This window comes from Impatiens glandulifera, chromosome 8 (assembly GCF_907164915.1).
Source record: "Impatiens glandulifera chromosome 8, dImpGla2.1, whole genome shotgun sequence".
Classification (NCBI taxonomy): domain Eukaryota; kingdom Viridiplantae; phylum Streptophyta; class Magnoliopsida; order Ericales; family Balsaminaceae; genus Impatiens; species Impatiens glandulifera.
In genome coordinates, this window is record NC_061869.1 from 13,921,857 (window position 1) to 13,948,179 (window position 26,323).

Genomic DNA, 26,323 nt, shown 5'->3' on the forward strand with positions numbered 1-26,323 from the left:
TTTTAAATTTAAAAACGAGTCAACCCACAATCCGACCCAAGTATCCAAATTAACCACAGCTCTCGACCCGACAATCCGGACACTTTAAAAATTAAGCATCATTATATATATATAGATTAGATAGTTAAAAAGTTGAACTTATATTAATATTAAAACGTCCCGCGTTTATCAAATTTGGTGTTGAATTTAAAAAATTAAGTCTTTGTAGCGTCGTTGGTTAAAGAGTTGTACTTGTTTCGTTTGGTTGCAGGTTCGAAACATACCTCTAGCATTTTTAATTTTATTTTTAACTGTTTTAAATTTAAAAACGGGTCAACCCACAATCCGACCCAAGTATCCAAATTAACCACAGCTCTCGACCTATCAATCCAGACACTTTAAAAATTAAGCATCATTATATATATATATATATATATATATATTAGATAGTTAAAAAGTTGAACTTATATTAATATTAAAACGTCCCGCGTTTATCAAATTTGGTGTTAAATTTAAAATATAAAGTCTTTGTAGCCTAGTTGGTTAAATAGTTTTACTTGTTTTGTTAGGTTGAAAGTTCGAAACATAGCTATAACATTTTTAATTTTAATTTTAACCGTTTTAAATTTAAAAACGTGTCAACCCACAATCCGACCCAAGTATCCAAATTAACCACAGCTCTCGACCCGTCAATCCGGACATTTTAAAGTACTTGTTTCGTTTGGTTGCAGGTTCGAAACATACCTCTAGCATTTTTTAATTTTATTTTTAACCGTTTTAAATTTAAAAACGGGTCAACCCACAATCCGACCCAAGTATCCAAATTAACCACAGCTCTCAACCCGGCAATCCGGACACTTTAAAAAATAAGCATCATTATATATATATATATATATAGATAGATTAATTAGTTTAAAAGTTGAACTTATATTAATATTAAAACGTCCCATGTTTATCAAATTTGGTGTTGCATTTAAAATATAAAGTCTTTGTAGCCTAGTTGGTTAAAGAGTTGTACTTGTTTTGCTAGGTTGTAAGTTCGAAACATACCTTTAGCATTTTTAATTTTAATTTTAACCGTTTTAAATTTAAAAACGGGTCAACCCACAATCCGACTCAAGTATCTAAATTAACCACAGCTCTCGACCCGTCAATCCGGAAATTTTAAAAATTAAGCATCATTATATATATATATAGATTAGATAGTTAAAAAGTTGAACTTATATTAATAATAAAACGTTCCGCGTTTATCAAATTTGGTGTTGAATTTAAAATATAAAGTCTTTGTTGCCTAGTTGGTTAAAGAGTTGTACTTGTTTCGTTAGGTTATAGGTTTGAAACATACCTCTAGCATTTTAAATTTTATTTTTAACTGTTTTAAATTTAAAAATAGGTCAACCCACAATCCGACCCAATTATCCAAATTAACCACAACTCTCAACCCGGCAATCCGGACACTTTAAAAATTAAGCATCATTATATATATATAGATTAGATAGTTAAAAAGTTGAACTTATATTAATATTAAAACGTCCCGCGTTTATCAAATTTGGTGTTGAATTTAAAAAATAAAGTTTTTGTAGCCTAGTTGGTTAAAGAGTTGTACTTGTTTTGTTAGGTTGAAGGTTTGAAACATACCTCTAGCATTTTTAATTTTATTTTTAACTGTTTTAAATTTAAAAACGGGTCAACCCACAATCCGACCCAAATATCCAAATTAACCACAGCTCTCGACCCGACAATCCGGACACTTTAAAAATTAAGCATCATTATATATATATAGATAAGTTAGTTAAAAAGTTGAATTTTTATTAATATTAAAATCTCCCGCGTTTATCAAATTTGGTGTTGAATTTAAAATATAAAGTCTTTGTAGCTTAATTGGTTAAAGAGTTGTACTTGTTTCTTTTAGTTGCAGGTTCGAAACATACCTCTAGCATTTTTAATTTTATTTTTAACCGTTTTAAATTTAAAAATGGGTCAACCCACAATCCGACCCAAATATCCAAATTAACCACAGCTCTCGATCCGGCAATCCGGACACTTTAAAAATTAAGCATCATTATATATATATAGATTAGATAGTTAAAAAGTTGAACTTATATTAATATTAAAACGTCCCGCATTTATCAAATTTGGTATTGAATTTAAAATATAAAGTCTTTGTAGCCTAGTTGGTTAAAGAGTTGTACTTGTTTTGTTAGGTTGCAAGTTTGAAACATACCTCTAGCACTTTTAATTTTAGAACTTATATTAATATTAAAACGTCCCGCGTTTATCAAATTTGGTGTTGAATTTAAAATATAAAGTCTTTGTAGCCTAGTTGGTTAAAGAGTTGCACTTGTTTTGTTAGGGTGCAAGTTCGAAACATAGCTCTAGCATTTTTAATTTTAATTTTAACCGTTTTAAATTTAAAAAAGGGTCAACCCATAATCCGACCCAAGTATCCAAATTAACCACAGCTCTCGACCCGTCAATCCGGACATTTAAAAAATTAAGCATTATTATATATATATATATATATATATATATATATATATATATATATATATATATATATATATATATATATATATATATATATATTAGATAGTTAAAAAGTTGAACTTATATTAATATTAAAACGTCTCGCGTTTATCAAATTTGGTGTTGAATTTAAAATATAAAATCTTTGTATCCTAGTTGGTTAAAGAGTTGTACTTGTTTCGTTAGGTTGCAAGTTTGAAACATACCTCTAGCATTTTTTATTTTATTTTTAACTGTTTTAAATTTAAAAACGAAAACGGGTCAACCCACAATCCGAACCAAGTATCCAAATTAACCACAACTCTCGACCCGGCAATCCGGACACTTTAAAAATTAAACATTATTATATATATATATATAGATTAGATAGTTAAAAAGTTGAACTTATATTAATATTAAAACGTCCCGCGTTTATCAAATTTAGTGTTGAATTTAAAAAATAAAGTCTTTGTAGCCTAGTTGGTTTAAGAGTTGAACTTGTTTCATTAGGTTACAGGTTCGAAACATACCTCTAGCACTTTTAATTTTATTTTTAACTGTTTTAAATTTAAAAACGAGTCAACCCACAATCCGACCCAAGTATCCAAATTAACCACAGCTCTCGACCCGACAATCCGGACACTTTAAAAATTAAGCATCATTATATATATATATAGATTAGATAGTTAAAAAGTTGAACTTATATTAATATTAAAACGTCCCGCGTTTATCAAATTTGGTGTTGAATTTAAAAAATTAAGTCTTTGTAGCGTAGTTGGTTAAAGAGTTGTACTTGTTTCGTTTGGTTGCAGGTTCGAAACATACCTCTAGCATTTTTAATTTTATTTTTAACCGTTTTAAATTTAAAAACGGGTCAACCCACAATCCGACCCAAGTATCCAAATTAACCACAGCTCTCGACCTATCAATCTAGACACTTTAAAAATTAAGCATCATTATATATATATATAGATTAGATAGTTAAAAAGTTGAACTTATATTAATATTAAAACGTCCCGCGTTTATCAAATTTGGTGTTAAATTTAAAATATAAAGTCTTTGTAGCCTAGTTGGTTAAATAATTTTACTTGTTTTGTTAGGTTGAAAGTTCGAAACATAGCTATAACATTTTTAATTTTAATTTTAACCGTTTTAAATTTAAAAAAGGGTCAACCCACAATCCGACCCAAGTATCCAAATTAACCATAGCTCTCGACCCGTCAATCCGGACATTTTAAAGTACTTGTTTCGTTTGGTTGCAGGTTCGAAACATACCTCTAGCATTTTTTAATTTTATTTTTAACCGTTTTAAATTTAAAAACGGGTCAACCCAAAATCCGACCCAAGTATCCAAATTAACCATAGCTCTCGACCCATCAATCCGGACACTTTAAAAAATAAGCATCATTATATATATATATATATATATATAAGTGATTGAAAGCAGACCGAACTAATAAATCCCTGTCTATCAAACTAGTTTGTAAAAGTATTAAAAAATAGTCATCTCTCATTCTTATACATAGATTTTTTTTTATTATTTTTTTTAAAGTTCAATCAATCTATGAAATGTCTTTTATTAATATTCAAAGTAAATATTAAAAATATTTATTTATATCATTTAGAAAATTAATTGAAATATTTGGTGCACCCGTGTCCCAAACGGGGTGGAAATAATATAAAATAAAAAACACCATTGAGATCGGGGCGAGAATAGTAGAGTTCGAGAATTAGGATAACAATCTCAGACCACCAACCTGCCCCCATTCATATCTTACTTACAACAAAAAAAAATATAAATGCAATGTTTGAGCCTAGAATTGAATGGGAATTTTAGTGCGTGAGAGTGAAATGATAATCAACTAAACTACTAAATTGTGAAACAAAACTTAATAGTGGAGACACTTACAACAACAAATTCAACAACAAATTCAAGTAAAAAAGTCTTAATACCGATCAGTTTTCCGATAGGTAATACCTTGAATTCCAATCGGTATAGATAAATACCGATTGAATTTAATATGATAGTTAAAACCTCTCTTGGTAATATGAATTTAAGAAATACCAATTGGTTAATAACCAATCAGCATAGGGAACACCTTGAAACACCGATTGGTTAATAACCAATCGGTATAGAGAACACCGAGAAACACCAATTGGAATTTAACCAATTGGTATAGGGAATACCGAGAAACATCAATTAGTTAATAACCAATTAACCAATCGATATAGGCAATGTAATTAAATATATATAAATATATTAATAAAATTACAAACCCCAAAATAAAAATATAATTAAATTATAAACAAATATAAAATATGAAATTGAACCAAAATTAAATCATATTAAAAATCTTATAACTATAACCGTTTAGTATTACACCAAAATTTGAATTCAAATTATACATAACAAATGTTTTTAAACAAAGACAAAATAATAATCATAATTATCTTATTTAATCTACATCTTTTTCCTTAAAATCATCATTGTCTTATTATTGTTGGGGTTGCACAGGTGGAATTGCTATGGATGAACGATGATTTACCGATATTAGTAAATTGTGCAAACACTACATGAGTGATTGATGAACCTCCAAACATAAAATGTGACATAAAACGTATCATCTCAGTCCTCTCCTCCCTCATCAGGTCTTTCATATATGCTCGTTCTTTCCTCGTCCTGTCTTCCAACGTCCTTTGTTGGTTACTCATCATGTCTTCCAAACATCGATCCTTTGTTTCATTGTCATATTATCCCGTCGAATTTGTTTTTGGACTGCAATAACCCTCAAACTTGGGAAACTAAAACTGATCACATCCCAATAATTTTTCCCGTCTTGAGGGTCAAAAAATCCTTCAACCAAATTCACATTAAAAATATCGCGACATTCAGCTCGCATATGTCTTAGTAATCCTACAATAAAATGTTAATGTCAATAATAGATAAAATGTAAAGTAAACATATTTTATACTTATCACTTTCTCTAGTACGTCCCAATCAACAAATTTATCATTTTTTGTCCTAATCGCCAAAAAAAAATCTTCATAACTTGGAGTTGCTCCTTCTGCACTTATAAGAATGAAATTTCAATTTAATTTATTTGAAAACAAAGTTAAAAAACAAGTCTTACAATTTCTCTTTGTAGTTGAGTGAATGTTTTTCTACCAACTGATGTACATATTTTTATTTTTTTTATTTTTATGCTTGTAGTGCTTCGTTTCTACAATTAATATATATAATGTTGGATTAAAATGTTTATATTAAGTACAAAATTTGAAAGAAGAAACCTGAAATTTATTGATAAAATAATGGTTCTCAAATAATCACTCCCAATCTTGTTGGGTCATTTCATTCGGCATATCCGCCCTATTTGCGCCCACATTTCTATCGTGGGGGTCTTATCTTGTTGACATTTATTTTATACCCCTAATCCTCTCAAATTGTCTTCATGTGTCTCAAAGTGTCGTCTCGATAGCTCTCAATATCTTCTAAATGAAATTTATCATGAAATATAAACGATTTATAAGAAACAAATGATTAATTTCAAACGGAAATATAAATTAAAAACGATTTACTTACGATTACGGACTATCATAGATGATCTAAGGTGGTGGAGGTGTGATAGCACCAATGGACTGTGCAATGGGGGATAATTATTCTCTCAAATAGTGGCCCCCAAATGCCTACTCCATAAACTCTTATTCTTGTAGAACGACTTCCTTTCAATTGGGTTGATGTAACCCGCCCATTTTCTCCACTAACCACCAATTTGGTCAATTCGAAGTTGTTGTTGCTTCCTCGCCTCCTTTGGGAGATGGAAAAATCTGTATTTATGCCTTCATTAGTGGATGGTGCGGGTTTAACATGATTTTATACATCATCAAATGTAAACAGGTATATCCTTCACCTCAAAGATTAAAATAGTGACAAGTGAAGCGTGATTCACCTGAGAGCGCTTCACCTCTTCACCTCAATGAGTAAAGCAAACATGTGAGCACTTTACCTCAAAGAGTAAGAACGCGATATGATAACGCATAATTCTTCTCAATGAACAGTTTATTAAAATGTAACATTTCATAACCATTTCATAAACAAGTCACATTTCATAACCATTGTCCATAAACAAACCAAATTTGATAAACATTATTCATAGACAAAATCACATTTGATAACTAATATCCATAATATAAAAAAATATATATATAAACCAAATGGATTCATTGTTCATAAACATTATCATAAAAGAAAACATAAAGCATAGATGTTTGATCAAGAAAGAATTTATTCTCTTGAAAAAAATTACAGATTTATTTCTAGTAATATTGAATTTTTCTTTGTGGCCATTTCTTGTAGTTTATCCCTTATTATATCTGTGTTTTTTTTTATTGTAAAGTGCGTCAATAATCAAGATATGATTGAAATCATTTTTTATGAATTATTATATTATTATGGTTAAGAAATTTAAAATTTATTAGTATTTATTAATTATTGATGAGAATGATAGAGTAAATATTTATTATATTATATAAATAATAATTGAAATTAAATATATTTATTAAAATATAAATAATTAAATTTATAAAACTAATAATTTAAAATATATATTAAAATATAAATAATCAAATATATAAAATTTATAATTTAAATAAATAAATATATATATTTCAAAATATAAATAATCAAATTTATAGAAATAATAATTTAAATATATATATATATATATATTAAAATATAAATACTCAAATTTATAAAAATAATAATAATTTTAATTTTTATCAAAATATAAATAATTATATTTATAAAAATAATAATTTAAATATATAAAAAAAAATAAGTTTGAAATATAATTTAGTTTAAGAATAAATTAACAAATTAAGGAATAATTAGTTCATTATTTTGGGAATTGGTCCCTCAATTCTGACCTTTTAACACCAGAAGAATTCTTATGACCATTAAAATCTTGACGGATTGTATCAATTTGCAGAACAACTTTTGACAGGGAAGATATCTTCACGGATGTAAAAAACAGCTTGTGGTTTCAAGTATTAGTAGTCTCATTCCTCTTCATTTTATTTTTTACAGGGAAGATATCTTAATAAACTTAATCTAAAAAAATTATATATAACTGATTTAAAAAATAAAAACTCAAATAAATATTAATCACTTCACAATCATTCATTCAAATTAAGCTCACACATTACATCTAAGAACAAAATAATCCTAAAACTCATTTATTTTGTAAGCTTCTAAACATCATGATATGCTACTCCGATCTCACCCGTCTCCGTTCATTGACATTAACCTTGTTTTGTACTTCCGGCCGCCATCTGACCCATCTCTGCTGACCCATCTCTGTTGAACTCAGTGTTCCTTGATATTACCCTTGTTCTTTGGTTTCATCTTCTCTGATGCGATGATCCAATCAAACTTTTAAAAGAAAAAAGTTTTTCATGGTGTGCTTTTAGACGCAGTCATTGACTGTCACGAGAAACTCGAGTCTACTCAGCTTCGATCTTCTCCTAGAAACACTCTTATATAACCCATCATACACATATACTGTATCACTTATATTAACATTATATATGAATTCCTCAATGACTCCGATTCTCTTTCCGTAATGAAAACTTCTTTGAATAGAAAGCCACAGATAAATCTCAACTTTCATCACACCAAAGTTTTAATCGTCTTTTTATTACAAACATGAGAAATGAAAAAGACAAAATGAATCAGAAAAGAATTCGGAGAAGAGAAATCTACATAGAAAATGAGAGTTTATTTAGGACTGAGAGAGAACGACGGCGCTAGAGAGATATGGATGGTTTCTTTCTTTTGGGATAATGTCCCATTTTATAGCTTACAATTTTTATGTATAATTAGGGTTTCCGACGGCGGCAGCTAGATAGATATGAAGGGTTCTATCTTGTAGGTATAAATTAGGGTTTCTTGTAGGAAGGGGCTTTTGGTCAATCTCTAATTATAAATTGTATTTCAGTCCCTAACTATTTTTTATTTTATTTTACAGCTATATTAATTTTGTTAATGATATGGATCTCAAATTTATAATAAAACATCAATCTTTAAAGGATTATGTATAATTAGATGAAAATAAATTACAACCAGTTTCAATTTGGCTACAAAGTTCATAAATTTCTCTTTTAAAATTTCACCTAAAATATTAGGAATAATACTTGTATAATATGAAAAAATATTATTAGATTAACACATTTATATTTTAAAATACTTACAGAATAAAAAAAAAATTAGATTAACACATTTATATTTTAAAATTTTGAAACTGTTTTTAATCAAAATAAAATAAAATAAATAATAATCATTTTTTTTTGCTCATTAATCCTTCGGAAAAAATATTAATGTCTGGCACAGACTTATGTTGTCACTATTTATTTTATTTATTTGTCATTTTTCTAGTTAAAATAATTTATTTTTTCAACATTATAATGAAGGAAATGACACTAATTTATCCTAAATTTTCAAAGTATTAATTTTTTTATTTTTTTATTTATTTATTCATATAAAATCACAATAATTTTTACCTTAACTAATTTAACTTTTTATTCAAATTTACAAGAATAATAAAATATATTTTAAATAATAAACCCAATATATTTTTGATAACTTATTTGCTAATCCACATCCTTATAAATTTATTCAATTATAGAAATATGTTTTTAAATTTTCATCCCAATGTATTTGTTTATTTGTTTTTCTATGAACTTTATAACTTTAATTTATTCAAATAGTTGTTATTTGAATATTTATTTATTATTGTAAAAATCTTTCCCAATTACCTAATAACAACATTTTAGAATTTTAAAATCTAAAAAATATTCCTATAATTTAAATAAAGTAAATTTGCCCGTGGTATGACTTGAGCGATGAATAAAGAGTTATATTTTATTTGATAGTGTTTGTTTTCAAGTGTTTGATAGAGATTTCTTTCAATGATATTCATGGAAAAATCTATAAGTTTTAGCCCTATCAAATTTTCAGTTTTATTTTATATATGGTGATCTTAATTAAATAGTGTTTAGGAGTTTTGGTTTAGTATTATATTCTCTATCTCCACTCTTTTCATATTGTTTACACTCCAATGAGTTTTTGCTAAGTTATTTGATTCCAACTTATGTAAGATTAATTGAATAAAAATAGTAGGGTGGAAAAATGATTACAGACTTACAGTGTTTAGTGTTTGGTTCAAATTTAATAATAATATAATTGATAAATATGGGGAATAAAAATAAATATTATGAATAAAAGTGTAGTATTTAATTATAACTTCATAATAATTAAAATCATTATCATTGATATTATTTGAATTGATTAGAAAAAAATATTATTTTTATTTTGTCATGATATTAATATTTCAACTCATTTTTAATACATTTATTTAGTTAAAAATATAGAATATAAAATATTATTATTATTATTATTGTTTATATCATTATTTTTAAAAATATAAAAATATTCAATTATGTTATAATTTAATTATTAGAATTGATCATACTAATAAGATTTATTTTTAGACTCAATTGATTTTCTTCGTCCATTTTGTCTTCATTGTTGGTTAGAGTACAAAATAACAAAATAATAAGTGTTTAAAAACTTTTAAGTAGGGGTGAGCATCGGTGAATTAATATAAAATCCAATTCAATTCGAATTCTAAATACTAATTCGGATTAGATATTTCGGATTTAATTGAGATCGGATCGGATTGAGTTCGGATTAAATTAAATCGGATTGGATTATGATTATTTAAATTATCAAGACTATCTAAATAAAAATATATTTTTTAATTTATTTTTCTTTAAATAAAATTTCATCTCAATATAATATATATTCTACTTATCATAATTTTGACAATAATATTTATTTTTATTTTTATTTTTATTTTTTTTATAATTATATTTTTTATTATTTTTTAAATTCAAATTTAATAATAATAAAAAATTCCAATTAAAAAAAAAATTGTTAACTAATTTCAAGTTGATATATATAAATATTTTTTAGTTTGGATTATCCAAACTATTTTCAATCCAATTCTATTCGATCCGTATTAATTAGTAAAATAGTTTGGATTACGGATTGAATAAATTTAGTTTGGATTTAATATGGATCGGACAAACGGATTGATTTTACCCATTTGTTCACCCCTACTTTTAAGTCCCAAAAAATAAATCTACCTGAGTGGAAGCCCATTTTAATAAACCATTGTTTGATTTCACATATTAAGAATTTAATTTTTCTGAATAACTTCTTGCAATTTTAAATTATTTGAACAAAATAAAATATTTTTTTATTTGGAACAATAAATCATTTAAACAGTTCTAACAAGCTTGAATTTGGCTCAATTTTTGTTTCTAATTATATTTCTTTTTGGTTTCAATATATTATCATTTCAATATAAGAGAACCAATTGTATGAACGAGTTATGAATATGAATATTTCTCTTATTTCATAACAGAGTTCACTTTACATTTTGCAATTTTTCGTACTTAACTTTATAAATCAATTAAAAGTATTGAACCTATTTTGCTTGAATAATGCCCCCATAAATATTTGTCTTTTGTTGGATCAATTTAATTTTATTTAGTTGATCCAAACTACTATGCATTATTGTTGAAGCTGCAGTATATTATTGCTGAAATGAAATTTACACATTTTATAACTTGAATGTACATAGTTTTCTATTTAACTAGATAATGTATATATATTTTTTAAGTATTTGATATAGATCTCTAAAAGCAAACAATTATTATGAAAATAAAATTAGATTTTAATCAAGCTATGTCAAAATCTTAGTTTTACTTGACCTAATGGTGATGATCTTCAAAATTCTTTATGAGTCTTAGGGTTTCAATTGACGTGTTTCTCTAGCTATTGATTAATGAGTTAAAAGAGTTGTGACATACCGGTGTGATGACTTACGACGCGAGTAGTAAATAATATTTCAATATGTGGGAATCTATGTTGTAGACAATTAATGATTTTTCGGCATATGCAAATTTATCTAGATGGAGTACGAAGGGAAAATTTGAATGTTCGTGTTGTAATAAAAATACAACTTCACTAAGATTGGTACACTACCAGAAAGTGTGTTACATTAGTCATCGACAATTTCTTCCACCTACTCATCGTTGGCGTAGGGAAAGAGATTCATTTGACGGTAATACAGAGTTAAGACTGACACCTGATCATTTGTCTAGAACCAAAATATTAATGCAGGCAAAAGATTTGAAAGGCATCTATTTGATTAAATATCATCCTAAAAGGAGAAAGATTTCTCATGAATCTAAGGTGAAAATTGGAATAAACTCGTCATATTTATCGAATTACCATACTGGAAAACGTTATTATTGAGGAATAGTTTGGATGTAATGTATATTGAGAAAAATATTTGTGAAGGATTGGTGCGAGGCTGAACACTGGAGCCAAAAGGTACGAGAATAGGTAGAAGATTTTTCTAAAACCAACTCAGTATGTTGGCAAAGTACCAAGCCGTGCCTGTTTAAGATAAAAGCTTTGGTAGACTCAAACTGTATTTGGCGAATTAAATACTATGAGCTAATAATAAATAAATTTGATTGGTTGATATGATAATATTAGTATTAATTAATAATTTTTTGAAAGATTCATGTTAATATTAAAGTTTAATTGATGTCGAGTAGACCTTGTTGTTGTGAGCATTCTTAATTGATGAGTTGTAGGGAGGAATTTATGTCACCACAAACAGAGACTAAAGCAAGTGTTGGATTCAAAGTTGGTGTTAAAGATTACAAACGATCGTACATTAAGACTAATATGAATGTAAATGAATGTTATAGTTGTCTCACCCAAGGATAACTTTGAATACATTAAATATAAGGGAGGACTTGAAATTGAGGAAGCTTATCCTCTTACACAGCAGTAGATGGAAAATGCAAATTTTCTTCTGAAAATGTTAGTGTTCAAATTCTTGATTCCGTTAACATCACACTGGGGTTGAAGATGAACTGAAACACGCCGGTAGCAACTGCAAGGCCTGTAAGTGTTGCATTTGAGATAGTAAATAGTTTCAGATTTTACAAGGAAGGAGATTACACGATTAGAAATTGTTGCAATACTCCAATGGTAGGTTTTCTTTAATTCTTCTCATTTGAGGAAGACAAGTAATAGTTTTAGCTTTGTTCTGATCAAATATAATTTGGTTCTGGGGCAGGATGTAAATTGTTCTGGCATTGGACATGTGATTGAAAATGGAACCTATTGGCTGATAAAGAATTCACGGGGAGAAGATTGTGGACAATGGCTACTTCAAAATGGAGTTGGACAAGAACATGTGTGGTATGTGGGCTTTCTTTCCCAACAAATTATGTTTCATTGATTTTGACAAAAACTAATTAAATCACCACCCAATTTTGTTTGATTTCTACACTTATAGGCTGAGCAACTTGTGCATATCATATCCAATTGTAGCTTAGACGGAGGCATCAATCAATCCATTGTTGTATACCTCCAATAGGGGTGGAAATATTTGGTAACCGTTTAATCAATATTGGTTAAGAGGTAGTTGTTCATTTAACACATTTTTTACACATTTACCACATTTTGGTTCGTTTAACACACGTTTATAAAATGTTTAATACGTTTTTTTTATTCGTTTAATATTTTAATTAATTGATAAATAATATGTGGAATGAATAAACGTCTTTATTATAATAAACTTTGTTTATTTTAAAACCAAACTAAATATTAAAAAGATGTGTTATTGATTGTTTATATGCTTTAACAATTGTGATATATTTTTTTTGTTATTACTGAACTGTATACAATAAATATATTATTAATAAGTTTTAAAAAAATATATATATTCTTCACTTGAGTGTAGGTTTCACGATTGTTTCTCATTGCTAATTAAGTGATGAAGAAGTCAAGTAACAATAATAGTAAATAAGAAAAAAAAAAACGTGAATTCTGTATACTATAATTAAATAGAAAATAATTAAATTTATTTAACTTGAGTAATTTGAATAATCCTAATTCAACCCAAATTAAACTTAACCCAAACTAAACTCAACTCAAATTAATATTTTGAATTTGGGTTAGAGTTAGGGTTAAAGATTGAGATTTTGGTCAATCCAAGATATGCCTATTCCTAAATCCCACACAATTTATCATCATTTTCATATGTATTTAAAGTATAAAATGAAATATACCTACTTATTTGGTATTTAAGGATGTAGAACAAGAAACAACTATTAAGTTTGTTTGTTTGAGTTTGTTGTACTCGTCCTATATATAAAAAAGGATCTTTTATTATAAAAAATGAATAGATTCTAGGAAAATAAATATGACTACTGAATGAATATATAGTTTTTCAATATCAATGCTTTGTTTGAACAATTTTTTGTCTCTCAATATTTAGTTAACGGTCCGACCGATCGAACCAGAATTCGTAAAAAAAAAAAAAGATTTGATGATCAGAACGGTATTCAAAACTTTGCAAATAATATAATAAACAAATCTTAAATATATTAATTATGTTTGGAGAAAACCATTTTCTCTATTAGAACAACAAACTATGAGACATTTAAAAAAAATTACATTGCATAAACCGATTTGTTTTACGATTTAATCAATCTTGGAGGCGGACCAAGATAGAAATCAACTTATCAAATCCCCTCTATGTTCGATCACCTCTTTATTGCGAGCTAATAGTCGTCGACATTATATTGCCGAAGTTATTAACTTATTATTGAGATTGATTATTGAAATATATTTATTAGGAAAGAGGCAGGAAACGAGTTAATCTTGTTTTAAAATAAAAAGACATATATTCAACCTAAACACAATCCTGATGTAGAAAAAAAGGTATTACTTGCTAAAATATCCACCTACTCTAACAGCGACAAGAATAATAGTATAATAGATAAAATAAAATAAAATTATAAGATATATAAGGAAAAGAGCGACATTTAACTAATGAGACCTCTATCAAATACCTACCCTGGAATAACAAAAACTTTATAGTAATAATATGTGTTTGTATAATATATTATTACTTAGTCGTCTTGTTCCAATTGACACGCTGGACCGACAACTTCAGTTATCGGAAAATAGATTTATTCGAATATTGAAGAATTATTAAAAAAATGTATAACAAAAAAATAAATAAAGTGGTCATAATTCAAATGTTGAAGAAATTATATTATAAAGCATAGCAAAGACTAAATAAATCAGAATCATGCATAATATATATTTACATACAAAAGAAAGTCATCGAACTAAACGTGTTGACAAGATTATACCCAAAATTAGCAAATTATAATAACTTATATAATTACTATATAAATTGGTGAAAGTGAAACTTTAGACTTCAGATTGGAGGATACGTTACCTTTATTTATCTAAATTTAATAAAAATACAAAAATTCATCTTAAACGCGTTATCACTCGTATTTTTTTATTATTCTTATTTATATAATATTCTATAAAAAAATTTAAAAATAATTAGTATATTTTTACTTTTTAAAAATATTAAAATCTTAAATTGAATAAATAAAATATATAATCTCAGATTCATATATTTATTTATTTATATTAAAAAAGTTTTAACAAAAATAAAAGATAATGTATAAAAACTTGACAAGAATAATTTTGTTTAATCTTGCTCCAAGCTAGTTAGAAAAAATATTCAGTTTTGCTCCTAGAATTTAAACCCTTTTATAAAGTTTTGAGAAAGAAAAAAAAATGAAAATTTTGTCTATAGCTTAAAATTTAAACTTATTTAAAATTAACTAGAAGAAACAATTTCTAATAAAAATATGTTTGTAAGTAACATGTAATACAAATTTCCTTGACTTATAGAATTCAAGCTCTAGTTCAATATTTCAAGAAAAGAAAAAGAGCAAAAAGAGATTATTGGCTCCTAAAATAAAAATTCTTGTAATTAAGTGAAAGTTTGAAATTAATAAGAAGACCATATATTAGTGATGTCAAAAACAATTTTTTAATATTTTTTGAATATTTTTCTATAAGAAGAAGTGCATATTATCTCGAAAGTTGAAGTCGAGGCATAATAAAGACACGAATTATCTGGACTGAGCAACTCATAACACTAAAAACATTGGTCACAACTTTCGATCCGGATGATTATGTGAAATATGTCGATGATCAAGTCTACACGTTGCAAATGTGTGATTAGCGCGGAGAGAGCTAAGAAAATTTGTGCGGAAATAATCATTAAGAAGCCTTACAAAACTGACAATAATGAATCTCTTAGCTCCCTAGGTTCTAAATCGCAATAAGATTGTTAAGAAGGGAAGCACAAATCTTATTAATTTTGTTTTTCAAGATATTATATCTTATATATTGTATGTACTCGTGTATTCATTTACAAAAAAAAATGATAATCAAAGCATATTATCATATATAATGAGATGTTAATTACAAATCTAAATTTATGGGGCTTGTATATATTTTCGTAAAACAAAACATCAAACATTAGTCTTCTTGCAAGTTTGAATCTAAAGTCAGCCATGGAACAAATAATTGAGCCATAAAAGCTCACGATTCAGCAAAATCGTAAACATAAATATCATCATTTTAAAAATTAATGTCGATAAGCAGCGTTTTCTCAACAATAACAAAAACAAAAACAAAAATTATTCTTAAACTTGAAAATACTTTTGACATAAAGAATAAACTAGATTTTGGTTTTTGTTCCCTTATTAAACATAAGACAACTTAATATTTGGACACAAACTAATTTCTACCTTCTCCCTTATATATCATTTGTGATGGTAGATTTCGTGACTATCTGGCCATGGAAGGAACTGTGGTTTTTAATTACAAATTTGAAATCATTATTTTGTCATCTGAAATGAAAAAGTAGAAATTTAATTCACGAAGACAAAACGAATGTTTTAACTAGGAGCGTTCAATATTTGGTTTGAACCGAATATCCGACCGAATTCAAATTCACAAAATTTGAATAAACCGAATTCGAATTTCATTTTCGGTTTTCGAATCGAATTTCTAACTAGTTAAGTAAATATTTATTATAATATATAAAATAATAATTAAATGTATAAATATATATATATTAAAATATAAATAATTAAATTAATAAAAATAATAATTAAATTTAGAATATATTTAATAAAAAATTATAATAGTAATAAAAATGTAAAAACTGAATTTGAATGATAAATTAGATTAATTTGAAATGAATTAACAAATTTATTAAGTTTGTTTGAGAATGTAAAATTCAAACAAAGTTATATTGATAACCATTCTCATAAACTCGGTTCACCTAACTCTCTATTTATATTTGTACAAGTAATCAATCATTCCTTCCAATTTGGATGATCACTCTATAAAAAAAAAATTATTTCCTCCTATCATTTAATCTTTCTTTTCCTTCACTAAGCAAAAAAAATAAAATTGTTCTTGTGATATTAGGTGAGTTATGAGTCTTAAAAATATAAATTATTATTAAACAATTGATTAAACAGTGAATTATTTAAAATAATCACAAATAAACTATTGATTAAACAGTGAATTATTTAAAATAATCCATATTAGTCATGGATATTAGATCATAGTCATTATTTAAAATTAATCCCTTGATGTTTTCCTTTTCTTTTACCTGGTCTTCAGTACCTTTCTCAATCCATTATTGAATTCTGTTTTTTGAATTATAAATGCATCAACTTATCACTCATCCTATATCCTCATCTCACATTTGTTTATCATTCCTTCTTCAAGATGATGTTCTTTCCAAAATTAATAGGTAATTTACTAACATTCCTCTGTTTTTAGCATAGAACTGATTTGATTATGTGTTTGATTTACAGTTCTGATGTGGGCCGACATACTAGCATTATATGTGATGTGGATGATGATGCTTTACTTAACAAACGTTTGGAAACTCGGGTTCACTCACGCCGCCGGAATCGTAAACATCTTCACCGGAGCATGGACCATGATGCTTTTACCTATGCAATATTTGGTGGACACATTCATGGGAAGTTACATAATCTTATTTCTCTCAAGCATCTCTTACAGTCTTGGATTGGGTTTTCTATGGATGTCAACTCCTCCAATTCTGGGTAAATCCCATGGTCTTTGCGGCGCATATCTGCCAGAATGTATAGGAGATGAACAGAGAGTTCTATTCTATGCCGGTCTTGCATTGATAGCTGTTGGTCTTTCCGGTCACTTGGTTTCTTTGGTTCCTTTTACGGCTGCACAAATTACTCATGGCATGCTCGAGAATATCACCGATAGTTCGTTTTGCATGATGTTTCTATTCTCATTTATGGCTAGTCTTGTCCCAATAGGGTCAGTTATTGCGATATCATATGTGAAGGCTTGGTCGTTTAGGTTCGGGTTGTCTGCGTTGTGTACGGTGGTGGGTACTTTAGTGTTCTTGGCTGGTTCTTACACTTATAACTATATTGGACCTCAAGGGAGTCCTTTGACAACTTTCTTTAGAGTTTTCTGTGCCGCTGCGTTTAAGATGTTCTATAGATGCCCCAAGAACGCCAATGATCTGTATGAGATACCTGATCTTGATGAACATCAATTGATTCCTCATAGCTGTAGCCTCAGGTACGTCTCTAGTAATCTCTTTTTTATCTTTAACTCAAATGGGTATTAGAAGTGGGAGTTATGATTAGGGGTAATCATAGAATAGAATGGATTTTTCGTTCTTCTTACCCTTAAATCTTAGGTTGAGTCCATCTCTAACCTAATTTAACCCGAAAAAATTAATCGTATCTTTTTCGGAGTGAAATAAGAAAGATGGATTCACCTACCTCAACTCAATTAACTCGAATTACACTATTTGGATAACACATTTTGAGTTGGGTTGGAAATTCGGGTAGGATTTGGGTAACTAAAATTATCCAAATAATAATTTATGAGAATAAATTTATTTATTTTTATGCATTTTATACCTATAATTTTTAAGATTATAAAAAATATAATTTATTTTAAATAATATTTTAAAATTATTTTATATTATATTAAATAATTTAATCGACTAAATTAAAGTAGAACTTAATCATATTAATTAATTATGATAAAATTTTAAAAAATTGTAAGTATAAAATAAACTTACTTAAGAAAATTTAATTATAAAAAATAAATGTGTTTTTTTAATATTTTATATACTTTTACCTTATTAATTATATAATTTATTTTTCGCCTATAATAATAAATTGTGTTAGTTAGATAAAACAACGTATTAAATTGGTCCAAATATGATAATCGTTTCAAAAGCGTGTTTAATTAGTTAAAACGTATTAAACGAGTTAATCATGTATTAAACATGTTAAAGTGGGTTAAATATGTTAAAAATGTATTATATGAATAAAAAAAAACATATGAATCGAATTAAAATCATGTCAAATTAATCAAAAATATGTTAAACTAATAAAAAAATGTATTAAACAAATAAAAAACATATAAACTATTTAATCAAAATATATATGTTAAACGGGTCAAAAATGTATTCCATGAATCAAAAATATATTAAACGAGTTCAATCATATTAAACAGGTTGAAACGTGTTAAATAGATTGACAGGTAATACATGAGTCAAAACAGATAAAAACGTGTTTTAATTGATAAAAAATGCATGTATTCAAGATATAAAGACGCAAAATAAGTTAATAAATTTAATTTGAGTAATCACATTCATACCTAAGTCATATTAATAATAAAATGAGTTGGATAAATTTAATTTCAGTTAAATATAAATTGAGAAATATAAGTTGAATTTACCTATTTGTTCATCCTTAACTTAAAGTGATACTAACTTTTATTCAAGAAAAACAATATTGATCATTTATATTTTATTTTATTTTATTTTAGGTGTCTAGATAAGGCTGCAATTGTATTGCCAAGAATATCATTAGAAGAGCAAGAAAGGAACAAATGGAGACTATGTCGAGTCACAGATGTGGAAGAAATCAAGATGTGTCTAAGATTGATCCCAATAAGCTTAACCTTCATCTTTTGTGGTGTGGTTTCTTCCATTGGGAACACATATTTTATTATCCAAGCAAATCACCTCAACGACAAGCTCGGTCGTCTCCCGATCCCAGCCACAGCCCTCCTAGCCATATATGAGCTAGGACATACTCAGTTTGGGAAACTATATTGCAAACTCGTAATCAAACTAAGCGGATCAGGATCGAGACACTACGCTTCCCCAATTGGGATCGTGGTCTCGATGATATTCTCAGTCATTTGCTGCATTGTGGCAGCTAAAGTCGAGGCTAGAAGGCTCAATGTTGTGATCAGTCATGGTTTGATGGATAAGCCAGACGACAAGATCCCCATGTCGATCTTCTGGCTGTTCCCACAGTTTGTTCTTCTAGGGGCGTTTGATGGAATTTTTGAAATAAGCAAGGCTCATTTCTTAGTGGATCAAGTCGGGCCATCAATGATAGGCCATATAGTGCATTTAAGTGTTGGGGTTTTGGGGATGGGACATATGGGGAGTGTGTTGGTGGTTTACATAGCCGGGAAGGTTAGCGAAAGAGGAGGAAAGACGGGGTGGTTTCAACATACGTTGAATAAGAGTCGGCTCGATAAGTATTATTGGACTTTGGCATGGCTAAGTGCGGTGAATCTTGGGGTTTATGTGGTGATGGCGTTGTTATTTGCTTATCAGAAATCGAGGATTGAGGAAGATCAAGTGGCTCCTCAAGAGGAAGAGAACGGGAATGGGGGAGGAATGGGAACTCAAGGTCCTTTTAAAGACGATGCTCAATGTTTTTGTTGTTGCTAAAGAAAATTTAAATCGGATATCAAATGCGTACAATATTGTTTTTGAATGTTGTATTAGTTTTCATTGTTGTGTATATTTTGTGTTTTTAATGAATTTAAGTTGTTGTAGCTTATGATCTTGTTTTTAATATTGTTGTGTGAAATAAATTGTTTTGGAATTTGTTTTTAATGAATTTAAGTGGCATAAAACAAATAACACATATTAAAAAAAATGGAACTCACACTCCAACGTTCAAATTGAATATTTAATTTATATATTAGACAGTTAAGATTCATAAATATTATAAGAGTATAATAATTTATTTATTCAACTCAATTTATAGAGTTTTTATTGAAAATTGAATACATTAGGTCTATTTTTTAAACAAAGCTATTAGTGGTAACCTCAATTCTCAGACAAACCAAATAATTGTTTGTTAAAATGGGAAAGAATAAGGACACAAAGTGGCATAACATAACAAACAAAACTATTACAAATTGTAAAAATAAAAAGAGAACATTCAAAATAAATAAAAGTTTATACACATTTGACATTTAGATCTTCCTTAACAACAACAAAAACATTGAGCATCGTCTTGGAAAGGACCTTGGCTTCCTTTTCCTTCCCCATTCTGGTCTTCTTCCTCTTCCACAGCCTCTTGATCTTCCCCAATTCTCGACTTCTGATATGCAAATAACAACGCCATCACCACGTAAATCCCAAGATTCACCGCACTTAACCATGCCAAAGTCCAGTAATATTTATCGAGACGACTCTTATTCAAAGTATGTTGAAACCACCCTGTTTTCCCTCCTTTTTCGCTAACCTTCCCAACTACATAAACCGCCAACACACTCCCCATATGTCCCATCCCCAACACCCCAAGACCGAAATGAACTATATGGCCTTGCATCGATGGCCCGACTTGATCCACTAAAAAATAACACAAGCTTGTTTCGAGAATCCCATCTACAGCCCCTAGAAGAACAAACTGTGGTAGTAGCCAGAATATTGACATGGGGATCTTGTCATCTGGCTTATCGATCAAACCATGGCTGATCACAATGCCGAGCCGTCTAGCTTCAACTTTCGCGGCCACAACACAACAAATAACCGAAAATATCATTGAGACTGCAATACCAATTGGCGGAGCGTAATGTCTCGACCCTGATCCACCTAATTTGTTTGCGAGTTTGTAATATAGTTTTCCGAATTGAGTCTTTCCCGTATCGTATATGACAAGGAGAAGTGTTGCTGGGATCGGGAGGCGACCGAGCTTTTCGTTTAGGTGGTTTGATTGGATTAGAAAATATGAGTTCCCAACTGCGGAAACCACACCACAAAAAATGAAGGTTATGCCTATTGGGATCAATCTTAGACACATCTTGATCTCTTCCACTTCTGTTACTCTACATAGTCTCCATCTATTCTTTGCTTGATCTTCTGTTGATATTCTTGGTAATATGATTGCAGCCTTGTCTAAACACCTACAAGAAACACACAAATACAAATTATTAATTAGGTACATATTAGAACCATTTTGACAAGGAATGGGATCCAAATGATATGTTTAAAGTCAAAGAATCTTGAAGATCAAATTTGATAACATGAAATTCCACCTTAAATAATAACAAATAGCTGTTTATAAAAATAAGTTCTCTTTTCAATTTTTCACACTCGAACCATTTAACTAATAAAATAAAATAAAAATAAATCATCTCTATAAGTCAAATATTCTTTTGTCTGATTAACCCATAATCTACACATGCAAAATGAAGATGGCCAAAGTTGACCAAATAACAGCATATTTATAGCAATATTATTGTCACTACTCTTCATTGACAAATACTTAAAGAAAACAAAAAGGATAATAGTGAATAAAATCTTATAAAATAAAAGTAATTTAAACCCATTAAAACAAAGAATAACATAAAAGACAACCAAAAAAGAAAAACAAAACAAAGACAGTAAGTCAAGAATACCAAAAAAATCAACATATATACAAGAATGATTTTGGTAAGAAACGAGAAGCAAATAAAATATTATTTTAATTTGTTAAATTGGTTAATCATAGCAATTATTATAATATATAAATCATAATCAATCGGTGAATTCTATGAAACCAATTACTTCAATAAAAACGAGTTTATGAATCTATATAGAGGCCGAATAGACATAATTAATAAGATAGTCCAAAAAATTATTATGTGTCATTTTTTAAAAATAATGATAATGTATTATAAGTTATAACTACTATATATATATATTCATTAGTTGGAGAAAACACTTTTTTGTGTTCCAATTTTATGAATGGTCGAATTATTATCTTTCCAAACTCTAATTTCTGAATTCGTGAAATACTTATATAGATCGTTAAGACGAAGAAAAATATAAGAGACGAACCTGAGACTACGACTATGAGGAATCAATTGATGTTCATCAAGATCAGGTATCTCGTATAGATCTTTAACATTCTTGGGTCGTCTATAGAAAATCTTAGAAACAGCAGCATAGAAAACTCTAAAAATAGTTGTCAAAGGACTTCCTTGAGGTCCAATATAGTTATAAGAGCACGAACCAGCAAAGAACACTAACGTACCCACCACGGTACATAACGCAGACAACCCGAATCTAAACGACCAAGCCTTCACATACGATATCGCAATAACCGTCCCAATTGGAACAAGTATGGCCAAATACGAGAATAAAAACATGATACAAAACGATTTACCGGTCATGTTTTCAAGCATGTCTTCAGTGAATTGTGCAGCCGAAAACGGACCCAAAGAAATCAAATGACCGGAAAGACCAACAGCTATCAAGGCTAGACCGGCATAGAATAGAACTCTTTGTTCATCTCCTATACATTCTGGCAGATATGCGCCGCAAAGACCGTGGGATTTACCCAGAATTGGAGGAGTTGACATCCATAGAAAACCCAATCCAAGACTGTAAGATATGCTTGAAAGAAGTAAGATTAAGTAACTTCCCATGAATGTGTCCACCAAATATTGCATAGGTAAAAGCATCATGGTCCATGCTCCGGTGAAGATGTTTACGATTCCGGCGGCGTGAGTGAACCCGAGTTTCCAAACGTTTGTTAAGTAAAGCATCATCATCCACATCACATATAAAGCTAGTACGTCGGCCCATATCAAAACTGTAAATCAAACACAGAATCAGATCAGTTCTATACTAAAAACAGAGGAATGTTAGTAAATTACCTATTAATTTTGGAAAGAACATCATCTTGAAGAAGGAATGATGAATGATGATGAAAAGAGAATGTAGAGAGTTGATGTATATAATGGATTATATGAGATATAGTTGAAGACGAAGACGAAGACAAAAGAAACGCGTTTGGTACATAGTTTTGTACTTTCTTTATTTTGTGGTCTTATAGTTGACATTATTATAGCTTAACTAATAAATTAATACATATGATATTGATATTTAATAAATATGTCTTTAAACTATTTAAAAAGAAAATTTACTCATCAACTACTTAAATTGGACCAAATTTACCACTTTATTTTTCAAATAGTGTTTGTCACCAAAAATATGTGGAAAACAACTTAAATAATTAGAAAACAAATTGGATTTTTTTACATAAAACAAAATATTAGGACTTTTACAATGACATAAGAATAGTTCATTTATATATCTTGATATTAGTAATCTTACTATGAAAGTATAAATAACCTTTGAATATAAATTTAGGTATAATTGTTAAAATGTTGAATTCCATTATGTTATACCTAGAAAGGTTGTGAGAAACTATGTGTGAATGTATTTTTATTACGGTCCAATCAGTTTTTCAAACCGGCTCTATATATATAATTTGAAATTATCGAATTCAAATATGTTCCATAATATTTTGAGCTAACTCGAAATCAAAATATTTTATTCGATTGTTCACGGGTCGCTCGTCAAACTTTATTTTATATTTATATATTTTTTTATTATATTACATATTATATTATATATATATAGTTTAATTCAAATATTTTAATGTCAGAGTTCAAATATTTAGAAATGAACTCAAATTTAAATTATTTTGAGTTATGTTTTGATAATGTTTGAATCAAAGTTCGAACAATTCAAATCCCAAATTTTATTCAAGTTTAGAGCTTCGAATCGTTTAGAGCTCCGAATCGAATTCGAATCTTGTTCAAAATTTTCAAATTAAAACTCGAATATTTATATTTTTTATTGTTCAATTCAATTATCTTGCACCCCTAATGTTTAGAATGAACATTATTGTTCAACAACATACATATAAATACGTTTGAAAATAAATCTTAATATAAATATATTCTATTGTGGCTTATAATTTATGATATATATATGGAATGCCATAACAAACCCTATTTCCAAATGTACCCGTACCATATTCCCAAGAGTTGGTTTGAGTTTGAGGTTTTTGCTCATAATTAATTATATATAAATGAAAAATGTTTGGTCTTAGATAAATATATTTATATTTTATGTAAACCTTAAATTTCCGGCCCCTATACTCCAAGAGTTGGTTTTTGGCAATAATTATTTATATATAAATAAATGAAAAACGATTAATATGCAAACATAAATATTTTATATGTATAACTTAAAATCCACACCCCCACACCCTCACATAGACTAAGAATTAACAAAAGTCAATATTTACTTATTATTTAAAGACCTTTGTTGTGCCTTATATGTCAAGTTTCTTTTAGGCCATTTTGTTATTTTTATTTTTATTTTTAAATGATTCATATAAACGAGAGTAGTTTAAGTATTATTTTTTTGTTTTACAAATTTTTTGTCTTAACTAATTCGATTCACTTGTTGTGGGTGTGATATTAGTTATATTTTAGGGTACTTAGTTGATGCTTAATATCTTACATGGATTAAAAAGTAATTTAGATATTTTTTTTAATAAAAAATATGTTCTTGTTTAATTTAAATACAAATTTATATATAAAAAAAATTAATGTATAAATAATGAAAGGTATATTAATGACTTTATTAAATTATATATATATATACTTATAATTCATAGACCATTTCTCCCTTGCTAAATTTGTACTTCTGCCAACGAATCTCTTCTGACTAACTAATTAAATAATGTGTACAAATATAAAAATGAACCATAGTAAAGACTAAAGATAGTGGTGGAGGCTAACTTGAGATTTTATTAATAAAAAATAAGAATTAGAAGAGTTATTAGCTAATTATTCCGGCCATAATTAGTTAAATATGTATAATAAGCAACCTCTCTCTTACAAATTCTTAAAAACACAGTTAGGGTTGACAGGTTAGGTATTTTAGTTAAAGTCAATCATCTTGCATGTGATATGTAGATTGCAATTTTAATTTCTCAGAAGGTGCCATATATTATTCTGTCTATTTCCCTTGGAAATTGAAACTAATGTATAAGATTTAATTACATGACTTTAATTTAATTAATGTTTTGTTAATAATAATTGCAAGATAAAAATAAAATATATCAAATCATTATTAAACATTAAAAATCATCCATGGTTGGTCACATAAAATATATTAGAGATATATAATATGTCCCATGGTCACAATAATGATTTATTGCAAGATATATGTGACAATGGAAGCTCTAATTTTGTTAATAATATAAGGTTCAAAGAGGGTTTTGGAGACCTAGGTTGAGTTCTTAAATTATTCATTATTCATTTTAAAGGCACTATATATAATCATTATGATCCATTGCATATTCTATTGGTTTTCAATTCTTCCTATAATTAAACCTCTTTAAAGTAAGCTTAAGTAGTAGATTTTTTTAGTCCCAACTTGGACCATTTGTGTAATGTAATATTCTCGCTAAAATCATAAGATAATAAAAAGTAGGGCTCAAGTAATATGTAAAGTAGGGGTGTAAACGAGTTGAGTCGAGCTCGAACTAGCCCTTACTCGAATTCGGATCGACTCGTTTTTTATTGGCTCGGCTCTATCGAGCTTTCAATATTAAGTTCGAACTCGGCTTGATCATATAATCATAGGTTCGAGTTCGACTCGAAATGATCGAATTTAAATATATTTATATA

The 26,323-nt window shown here is 28.1% G+C and overlaps 2 protein-coding genes across 2 annotated transcripts; one reads left to right on the top strand and one right to left on the bottom strand.

Moving 5' to 3' along the window:
• The first annotated feature begins 17,345 nt into the window (after positions 1-17,345).
• Positions 17,346-20,285, top strand: LOC124913039 (protein NRT1/ PTR FAMILY 5.5-like). Its single transcript, XM_047453664.1, has 2 exons — positions 17,346-18,097; positions 19,364-20,285. The coding sequence occupies exons 1-2, from the start codon at positions 17,346-17,348 to the stop codon at positions 20,283-20,285; spliced, it is 1,674 nt and encodes a 557-aa protein (XP_047309620.1).
• A 544-nt stretch (positions 20,286-20,829) lies between these two features.
• On the bottom strand, positions 20,830-23,533 carry LOC124913040 (protein NRT1/ PTR FAMILY 5.5-like). The gene is made up of 3 exons (XM_047453665.1): positions 23,489-23,533; positions 22,626-23,424; positions 20,830-21,751 (listed from the first exon to the last, which is right to left on the bottom strand). The coding sequence occupies exons 1-3, from the start codon at positions 23,511-23,513 to the stop codon at positions 20,830-20,832; spliced, it is 1,746 nt and encodes a 581-aa protein (XP_047309621.1). The 5' UTR covers positions 23,514-23,533.
• Between the last annotated feature and the right edge of the window lie 2,790 nt (positions 23,534-26,323).

Bases quoted from the DNA above. Each gene is read 5' to 3' on its own strand.
- LOC124913039 (XM_047453664.1), top strand. From the start codon at position 17,346: ATGTGGGCCGACATACTAGCATTATATGTGATGTGGATGATGATGCTT. The intron at 18,098-19,363 runs GTACGTCTCTAG...ATTTTATTTTAG, and splicing joins CCTCATAGCTGTAGCCTCAG to GTGTCTAGATAAGGCTGCAA.
- LOC124913040 (XM_047453665.1), bottom strand. From the start codon at position 23,513: ATGATGTTCTTTCCAAAATTAATAG. The intron at 23,425-23,488 runs GTAATTTACTAA...TTTGATTTACAG, and splicing joins GTTCTTTCCAAAATTAATAG to TTTTGATATGGGCCGACGTA. The intron at 21,752-22,625 runs GTATTTCACGAA...TGTTTCTTGTAG, and splicing joins CGTCTTAACGATCTATATAA to GTGTTTAGACAAGGCTGCAA.